The 10,174-nt window shown below is 43.6% G+C and overlaps 1 protein-coding gene across 1 annotated transcript; it reads right to left on the reverse strand.

Annotated features, from left to right (window-relative positions):
- Positions 1–1,125: 1,125 nt before the first annotated feature.
- Positions 1,126–9,222, reverse strand: EPHX3 (epoxide hydrolase 3). Its single transcript, XM_075272874.1, has 8 exons — positions 9,191–9,222; positions 7,185–7,445; positions 7,009–7,094; positions 6,383–6,540; positions 6,169–6,297; positions 5,041–5,144; positions 4,754–4,902; positions 1,126–2,130 (listed from the first exon to the last, which is right to left on the reverse strand). The coding sequence occupies exons 2-8, from the start codon at positions 7,425–7,427 to the stop codon at positions 1,896–1,898; spliced, it is 1,104 nt and encodes a 367-aa protein (XP_075128975.1). The 5' UTR covers positions 7,428–7,445; positions 9,191–9,222; the 3' UTR covers positions 1,126–1,895.
- Between the last annotated feature and the right edge of the window lie 952 nt (positions 9,223–10,174).

A 10,174-nucleotide genomic window follows, 5' to 3' on the forward strand; every position in this document is an offset into this window, starting at 1 on the left:
GATTGTATATAGATTGTAGTGTGATCACCTGCACTCTATATACAAGTTATACTGAGAGATTGTATATACACTGTAGTGTGATCACCTGCACTCTATATACAGGTTATACTGAGAGATTGTATATACACTGTAGTGTGATCACCTGTACTCTATATACAGGTTATACTGAGAGATTGTATATAGATTGTAGTGTGATCACCTGCACTCTATATACAGGTTATACTGAGAGATTGTATATAGATTGTAGTGTGATCACCTGCACTCTATATACAGGTTATACTGAGAGATTGTATATACACTGTAGTGTGATCACCTGTACTCTATATACAAGTTATACTGAGAGATTGTATATAGATTGTAGTGTGATCACCTGCACTCTATATACAGGTTATACTGAGAGATTGTATATAGATTGTAGTGTGATCACCTGCACTCTATATACAGGTTATACTGAGAGATTGTATATAGATTGTAGTGTGATCACCTGCACTCTATATACAGGTTATACTGAGAGATTGTATATAGATTGTAGTGTGATCACCTGTACTCTATATACAGGTTATACTGAGAGATTGTATATACACTGTAGTGTGATCACCTGCACTCTATATACAGGTTATACTGAGAGATTGTATATAGATTGTAGTGTGATCACCTGCACTCTATATACAGGTTATACTGAGAGATTGTATATAGATTGTAGTGTGATCACCTGCACTCTATATACAAGTTATACTGAGAGATTGTATATAGATTGTAGTGTGATCACCTGTACTCTATACACAGGTTATACTGAGAGATTGTATATAGGTTGTAGTGTGATCACCTGTACTCTATATACAAGTTATACTGAGAGATTGTATATACACTGTAGTGTGATCACCTGTACTCTATATACAAGTTATACTGAGAGATTGTATATAGATTGTAGTGTGATCACCTGCACTCTATATACAAGTTATACTGAGAGATTGTATATAGGTTGTAGTGTGATCACCTGTACTCTATATACAGGTTATACTGAGAGATTGTATATAGATTGTAGTGTGATCACCTGTACTCTATACACAGGTTATACTGAGAGATTGTATATAGATTGTAGTGTGATCACCTGCACTCTATATACAGGTTATACTGAGAGATTGTATATACACTGTAGTGTGATCATCTAATCCCTATATACAACTCATACTGAGAGATTGTATATACACTGTAATGTGATCACCTGCTCTCTATATACAGGTTATACTGAGCGACTGTATATAGGTATTTGTATTTAGGTCAGTGGTACATGTCACATACACTTGAATGCCAGGATACATGGCTTCTCAGCCATCACACAGAGCCGACTCATCTTTCCATAGTGTATCCTGGTGCCAATTCATCGCACATATACCCGCCGCCCATGTGATATAAAAGAAAAAGTGATCATCAGACCAGTCCAACTTCGTCCATTACTGATGCTCAAATACCTACTGTAGGTTCAATGTCAGACAATGGTGCCAAGCAGGGGTCAGCATGGGCAGTGTGACTAGTATATGGCTACCCAGCCCCATACAAGACCTGCCATTTGGATATGCTCTGACCCAGTAATAGAGCCATCAAGATTTAGCCCTTGTCCATATTGCTCAGGTCCTTACATTTGCCCATGTTGTCCATTGCTGCCAAATACATCTCAGTCCTTGACACTAGGCAGCCGATGTTACTCTGGTTGTAATGTCATGGCTGATCAGTGTACATTATAGCTAGTCAGTGACCCCATATGGACACTACCACTGCATCCTCAGCTCTGTATAGAAAAGCTATAGAGCTGGTTATTGTCAGTATATACATTAAGGCTGGGTCACTGAGACTCCTATATACAAACCATTGTACAGTATATACACGTTATACAGTCAGTGCGTGGACATTGGCATCTCCCTCCTCAGAAAGTCCCACATGATCCTGTTCACCTCCTCTGGCTGGTCTTGCTGCAGCCAATGACTGGCATGGCGTATGATCTCAGCCTGGAAGGGGGCATGGACGTACTGCTGCATTTCTGGGACCATGGCAGCCTCCAGGAATGTGTCCTTCTCCCCCCACAGCAGTAGTGTGGGCACAAGAACGTCCTGGGCTTTCACCGGGAAGAACCTGTAGAGACACAAATACAAGTGAGAGGTGGGCACAGGATGGGCAGATGTCAGCACCAAACCATAGTCATAATATATGGATGTAAGAGGGAATAGCTTCAGTACAGGACAGCGCAGTACGCTGGTGTAACAGACCACCGCAAAATGGTGGACTGAGTATGCGCAGTCGGCTCTGCCTGAACCCAAAGTGCAAAATTTCATCCCCATATAGTGCAGTGTCAGATGCCTACGCAAGGTAGACGATAAGCAGATGAAGAGGAGTGTGAACAGAATTAAGTAAGAGGCGGTAATACCCCTTCAACACGGCCATAGAGTTCAACGAGAATTGAATAAAATCCATACAGAAAGAACAGGGGTCTCATGTTCCCCATTATAGCAGAGTGACGCTAGGTTCACACCTGCGTTTGGGTCTCCATTCTGTGCTATCCATCTTCTACATGCAAGAAGACGGAAAGCACAGACCGGGTCCGGCCATGAGCGGTGGTGAGCGTTTTAGGCTCTCCGCCGCGAAACCGTTTTTTTAAATCCGGACACAGAGTACTGCATGTCCGACTCTGTGTCCGGATTAACCCTTTCCCACCGATGGCATTTTTTTATTTTTAATTTTTGACTCCCCTCCTTCTAAACCCCATAACTTTTTATTTCTCCGCTCCCAGAGCCATATGAGGTCTTAATTTTTGCGGGACAAATTTTTCTTCATGATGCCACCATTAATTATTCTATACTAGCTTTTACCCGCGACTTCGTCTGCGGTGATTTGAGAATTGGGCGGACACAGACGTGTGAAACTGTAAAAGTGCTTTAAAAAGTTTGGTGGGCTAGCAAATGTGATTTGATGTGTTATATTGTGTATGTTGTGATACAGACAATGTGATGTGTTATACAGCCTGTGTACAGGAGTATATATGTATCAGGTACTGTATATAGCAGTGATAGTAGATACATGTAATTATATAGTATATACAGCCTGTGTACAGGAGTATATATGTATCAGGCACTGTATATAGCAGTGATAGGTAATACATGTAATTATATAGTATATACAGCCTGTGTACAGGAGTATATATGTATCAGGTACTGTATATAGCAGTGATAGGAGATACATGTAATTACAATGTGATCTGTTATATTGTGTATGTAGTGATACAGACAATGTGATGTGTTATATAGTGGAAAGCTATATGTAAATGTGAGTGAGTAGAGTGAGGGCTACTCCTGAGGTGACAGTAAGGAGTGTGCAGGCAGGTTGAGGCAGGAAATGCCAGGCAGTGTGTGCGAGTCTATAGCTGGGGCTAGGAGTCCTGCTTTTGTGAGTCTCCTGCTAGGAAGCCATGCTGTTTAGTGGCACCAAAAGTAGCCTGTGACTCAATCCTAAGGGAAAACTATGTTTGTGGAAAATTGCACGCAAATCCGTCCAGGCGTTTTAGCGTGATTGAGGAACAAACATCCAAACTCACAAACATCCAAACACACAAACTTTCACATTTATAATATTAGTAGGATAATATACTGGGAAGCAGGAAAAAAATTCAGAATGGGGTGTATTTGAAGAAAAAAATGCATTTCTGCGACTTTCTTACGGCTTTGGTTTTACGGCGTTCACTGTGCAGCCAAAATGACATGTCCCCTGTATTCTGTGTTTCGGTACGAGTCCAGGGATACCAAATTTATATGGTTTGATTTACATTTTGATCCCTTAAAAAAAATCCAAAACTGTGTTAAATTTTTTTTTTCTAAAAGTCGCCATATTCTGACAGCCGTAACTTTTTTATACGTCCGTGTACAGGAATGCATAGGGCCGGGTGTACTTTTTAGTTCTACCAATTTAGGGAAATGTTATTGCTTTGATCACTTTTTATTCAAATTTTTATCAGAATCAAAACAGTGAAAAAAACGGCGGTCTGGCACTTTTGACTATTTTTCCTGCTACGGTGTTTACCGAACAGGAAAAATATTTTTATAGATTTGTAGAGCGGGCAATTTCGGACACAGGGATACCTAACATGTAAATGTTTCACAGTATTTAACTACTTTTATATGTGTTCTAGGGAAAGGGGGGTGATTTGAATTTTTAATACTTTTTATATTTTTTTAGATATTTTTTAACTTTTTTTTGCATTTATTAGACCCCCTAGGGGTGTTGAACCCCAGGGGGTCTGATCACTAATGCAATGCATTACAATGCTAATGCATTGCAATGCAGTACAAAAAAATCATCATTTCTTTTGCAGGCTGCATAGACCAGCCTGCAAAAGAAAGAATTTGCAGACAAGCCTGGGAGCCTTGTAAAGGCTCCCGGCTGTCATGCCAACGTGACGTCGGCCCTGTAGCATGCTCCAGGAGCCGGCGATCACCGGCAAAATGGCGGCGGAAACCTGCATAACGGAGTGCCGGGCGCAGATGTGAACGAGCCCATAGCCGAGTAAAGCACTTGCCTACCATTGTCAGTCCTATAGGTCATGAATCTAGCAGCAGCCTCGTGCTCGACCACTGCTACAGTCAAACAGGGGACACATAACCCCCTTTCTTATAATCAAAGAGGGACCCAGTTGTGAGACCCCCTGCGATCAGGCGCTGACCCATAATCTGGGACAACCTTTTGAAGTATTGACTTTTATTCTCACCCAAACAAGTTCCTATAGTAGTTGAGGGCAGGAGTTAAGGCTCCTTTTTGGGATGCGTAGTATAAGAAGGCCTCTATGTCTTCCTGCTTTAGCCTCCGCCTCTCGTTCTGGATTCCCATACTGGCATCTATCATTGGCTTCCGGATATACTGTGGATAGGATAAGAAGAAAGATACCAAGTCAGTGTCTAGATACAGCCCATGGCAACATCTGACACCCTAATAATGTGTAGGTGACCCCACCAGAGAGTCAGGTCATCAGTAACTTCTAGTAAGCGAACAGCTCACCTCAAAGTCTCCGAGAGACAGGAGGATCTCAGGTAGGATCGGCAGCTGGAAGAGGAAGACATAACGGGAGGAGAATAGCTGAGATGCATGAGCCAAGACATAATCTAAGGAGAGAATAACATCAGTGTCAAATAGAAGAAATGCACTTCAGGGACATCCATGCATCTGTATGGCGTCTTATGTGACTACATCAGGAGAAATGCCGGGCTGCCCGGGACATAGTCAGCTGTCTGCCATGGCTGCTGGGAGTAGGATCATTTTGGAAGGGGTTGTCAGGGTGAGTTCACACAGGGTTTTTCAGTCCGGAACCTGAGGTGGAGGCCGCCTCAGGTTCCAGTCCAAAATACGGGTAGCTGCGACTGGATGCCGAAGCAGTCGCGCACTCCGCTCCGGATTAGGCCCAAATGAATGGGCCTAGTCCAGAGGAGGGAGTGTCTTCAGGCGGATGTCGCGGACAAATCCGCCTGAAAGAATAAGCAAGTTGCTTCTTTTTCCGGGAACCGGAACAAATAACTCCCAGAAAAAAAAGAACTGCCCGGCTCCCATTGATTTCAATGGGAGCCGTCTTTTTGATCAGGATTTTGAGACGGATACGGCCTCAAAATCCTGACCAAAAAACCCAGTGTGAACTTAGGGTGCATTCACACGGAGTAAAATGGAGTGTAATTTGGAGTGTAATTTTTACACGTGTAAAAAATGTACACATGTATTTTGGAGCGTTTTTTTTACATGTGGCGTTTACGGAACGTTTTTTGGAGCGTTTACGCGTGTAGAAAAACACGCTCCGTAAACGCTCCAAAAAACGCTCCGTAAACGCCACGTGTAAAAAACCGCTCCAAAATACGCGCGTAAATTTTTTACACGTGTAAAAATTACACTCCATTTTACTCCGTGTGAATGCACCCTTACCCTTACAGTTCCCCACAGCCAGTATACATATAATGTGACAGAACTATGAATAGGTCACTTTATAGCAATTAACATGGAACAATGTGCCGTCCTGTGATGTCTATCTGCCCAAAATCCTACCAGAAATCAGAAGAGAAGCTCGAAAAACAAGACTTTTTCATCGTACCATTATCAACCAGGCTTTGGATAAGAGCTAACAGAAGCAAAATAATACATCACCATGGAAGGCGGATGGGTGAGGAGCATTCATAACAATGAGCCGAGACACCATGTCCTGGTGGCGAACAGCAAACGTCCATGCCAAGGTGCCCCCCCAATCGTGTCCCACTAGGATGCAGTCTCGGTAGCCTGGGTAGGAGAGGAGAGAGATTTCTATAAATGGAGTCCAAACCATATCTATACATATGAGACATGAGAGGTGCACAGCTCTCACCCAGCCCAGTGATGAGATCCTGGATGTCCTGGAGCAGAGTCTCCATTCTGTAATCCCGCAGTTCAGGAGGAGCGTCAGAGCTCCCAAATCCTCTGAGGTCCACAGCTACGGTCCAGTATTCCTGGGAGAACTCGTCCAGCTGGTACCTCCACGAGTACCTGCCAACATCAGAGGGTATCAGAAGAGAAACTACAAAAGGAGAGGTAAGAGCATTGAGGTAAAAAGCTCACTGGGTGCTGTAGCAAGCTCTAATCTTCATTCATCATGCTTACAGTGAGTCTGTCAGCATGAAAATCGGTATCGAAGTAATGACAGTGCCTTGCAGAGCGGCTTCTACACTTTCCGAAGATGCCCTTCTCATTCTGCATTGTAGGTCCTTTACTTATGAAAATTAGTCTGATACCAATTTTCCTGCTGACAGACTCCCTTAAACTAAATATATGGCACTACTTATTTTGTACTGATCCACAGTTAAAAAGGACCTTTCACCACCTCCTTCAAGCCCAGCTCTTTACATCCATGTAGGATGGGGGCCCCACATTTTAGAGGTAGGTGCTGGACCCTCATGAGGATATGCCCTAAGTGATAGGAATACAACCTTAAGACAATAACTTGGAAGACTTTACCAGTTCTCAGGGAAGCCGTGCAGGAGAAGCATTAATGGGTTCCCCTTTTTTCCAGATGCCACATAATGGAAGCGTATGCCCGATTTCTGTGCAACAAAGAAGTAATATCTTATATCAATGGCTGATCCCCCCCCTTAGAGAACAATGTCACTTCCGTCTATGTTCTGAGCTCTTACCTTGATGCGGATCTTCCCGTGTTGGCCGTGCTTGCTGCTTGTTAAGCAGGCTGGGGCACTTTTACGTGGTGCCCAGTAAAATGCCCTGAAAGGTCCCTTGGCTATGAGCCTCAGGGCATCAGGTATGTAGGAGACTGCGGCCAAAAGGGCTGCAACATAGACTAGGATCCAGAACAGGACGCCGGATACCTTCAGAGCAGCCCGGGTCACCATCAGCAGGAGACGGGACACATAGAACTGCATTGTTCCTCCTCCCACCACCTGTAAAAAGACATTCGTAAGATACCACCAATGCCTATTATGTAACGAATACTCTTACAGCTAGTGCCCCCTAGAGGTAGCTGGCAGCATCTTCGCTAGAGACCCGTTTGTTCTGCTGAAAGTCCATGATAGGCTCCCACGTCCGAAGACTCCCAGATAATCTAAGACCAGGTTCATACAGAAGAAAAAGGAAAAGAAATTCCTCTTCCACTACAGCATTTGGCCGGGGGATTGCTGCAACACAATGCTGATTTTTTGTTGTTGCGGTTTTATGAGCCAAAGCCATGAGTGAATTGAACAAAAGGTTGAAGTATAAGAACTTCCTATATATCTCCCCTTCCTTGTGTAGGCCCTCCTGTCTTTGGCTCAAAGAAATGCAGCAAAATCTGCAACAAAACAATCTGCATTTCCACAACGTGGGGCCTCAACCTTAAAGGGATTTTCCAGAACTTACCCTTAACATAGGTCATCAATATGTGATCGGTGGAGGTCAGACAACTGAAGCACGCACAAATGTGAGCGCTGCTTCCACTTCACAGGCCAGGTATAAGGTCATGTGACATCACATTCAGTTGTCACGTGACCTGTTTGCAGCTTAGTCTCATTCAAGTGAATAAGGCTGAACTGCAATATCAAACACAGACAGTAGGCAGCAGGCTCTTCTAACAGTATGCAGGGTCCGGGTCTCAGACTCACAAGGGATAGGTCATCTGTATTTAAAGGGGCGGTTCAGGATTTGGACAAACCTGGGAGGGGGGTGAGGGAGATGTAACAGAAAAAAAAAAAAAAAACTAATACCCATCCCCTGCGCTCTGTTTTCCATTCTGGTGCAATGTTTGGTTTCAGCGGTCACAACGCAGTGCAGCAGACACACAAGTATTATGAGTTTTTTTGTTACACCTCCCTCACGCTCCTCCAAGATAAGTCCAAATCCTGTACAACCCCTTAAAATCCTGGAGAACCCTTTTGATGGGGTTTAATAAAAACCTATTTCCATACAGCCTAATAGGGAACGCTGCGTTAATAGGGAAGGGGGGGGGGGAGGGGGTTATAAAGTAAGTGGTTCTAAAGAGTGTAAAGAGTGTCTCTTGCTCTGGAGGACCTGTCCTGTATTACAAAGACAGACCATTGATTTGAATGGACATTGTGTAATGTTTGGTTTCTCCTGAGGTGACGCTGTATGGAAACTGAACTCTTCCTGCTAGGTTTCCCCACAGATGACGGCTTATCACTGGGGTCACTTTTCACCAGTGTGATCTCTGGCAGATCTATAGGCACACTATAGAAATAAAATTTATTATTATTATTATTATTATTAGGCAACCAAGCCAAGACTATGGATCACCATGTGCCTCATCCTATGGAGAGATCAATGTCTATAGGTCATCCACACTGCGCCAATCTCCGGGTCACATCTCGTATCCGGCAATAAGAGTGCTAAATATTAAAAATGGACAACCCCTTTAAGTCAGAAAACAAGGCTGCCGCCAGGAGTGACCGCGACCTCTGTGTGACCTGACTCTGGAAACCTGCAAATGTTACAAAATGGAATCTATACTAACACAGATATAGGTAACAAACCGCACCATGTGAATACACACCAAAAAAAAGTGACATCCCACAACTAGCACCCCTGCTCTTATTATATGTCTGATATTCAGGGCTTGTTTTACTACCAGCTAAGGGTTCTATATGCCAAACATTATAAGTGACTTCCACACAAGCCAACGCCATGCCAACATCACCTGCAATATCGTCCCCTTCACTCGGCCACTGTACAAAGGACATTTCACAAGACCCGCCCATTGACCGATTTCCCGGCATCCCATTGGACGATAGCGCTGTCTCTCTCATAATCAAGAATTTCTATTGGTTAACTTTTAACCTACAGCAAGGTAGGTGACGTCTTTTGTGTGGTTTGGCTGAAGAACAAGGGTTCCATGACGTGGGCGGGGTTAAACAGAGGCCTTTCCGCTTATTGGCTGCTCTCTTGGCGCTGATCCCGTTCTATACGGGAGTTAAAGCTTGTCAATCATTTTGATTGACAGGTGAATTGTCCAATAGAAATGAAGCAGGCACGGAGGCGGGCTCTGCGCCTTCTAGGAAGTGTAGCGGTACATTCTGCGACACGGATTGTCTCCAAGGTTTACCATGGCGACAAGGCATAGCTATCTGTGTAGGATTGCTCATCCTTTGTGTAGACATGGCAGCTGCCAGGACATCTTTTTCCAGAAATTTCCTCCCCTATAAGTGTCTTGGATATGGCCATAACCAGTGTGGGGCGAAGTCTGCCTATAGAAAGTCTTATCATACAATAGTCTTAGAGTTGTATCAAATATATTGCGCCCAATTGGCGATTAATAAGTTCATTTAGATCAATGCTGTCCCTCTGTTATTCCTCCTGGAATGTTACTGCCCCCCTTATGAATATGGCGAGTCCCTACATAGCCTAATGAGGTTAAAGGGGTCATCAGTAAGTTATCTATGGGGTACAGGTACACGTGCTATGTAAATAGGTCATCCATATGAAAATCTGTATGAAAACCCAATTTGGGGCACATAAAATCCCTTTAAAATTAAGGCGACAACACCCTCATTGCTCCAAAGATCTAATTTGCATATTCACAAAATTTGGAGACTTGTATGCATTCGATATACATAAGAACGTGATGTAATCCTTCATAAAAGGCATACAGTTGCAATTTTTTTGCACAAGTCAGGTTATGCAC

This window comes from Leptodactylus fuscus, chromosome 5, assembly GCF_031893055.1.
Source record: "Leptodactylus fuscus isolate aLepFus1 chromosome 5, aLepFus1.hap2, whole genome shotgun sequence".
Taxonomy (NCBI): Eukaryota; Metazoa; Chordata; class Amphibia; order Anura; family Leptodactylidae; genus Leptodactylus; species Leptodactylus fuscus.

Bases quoted from the DNA above. Each gene is read 5' to 3' on its own strand.
- EPHX3 (XM_075272874.1), bottom strand. From the start codon at position 7,427: ATGCAGTTCTATGTGTCCCGTCTCCTGCTGATGGTGACCCGGGCTGCT. The intron at 6,298-6,382 runs GTGAGAGCTGTG...TCTCCTACCCAG, and splicing joins GGATCTCATCACTGGGCTGG to GCTACCGAGACTGCATCCTA. The intron at 4,903-5,040 runs GTGAGCTGTTCG...TCCTATCCACAG, and splicing joins TGTCTCTCGGAGACTTTGAG to TATATCCGGAAGCCAATGAT.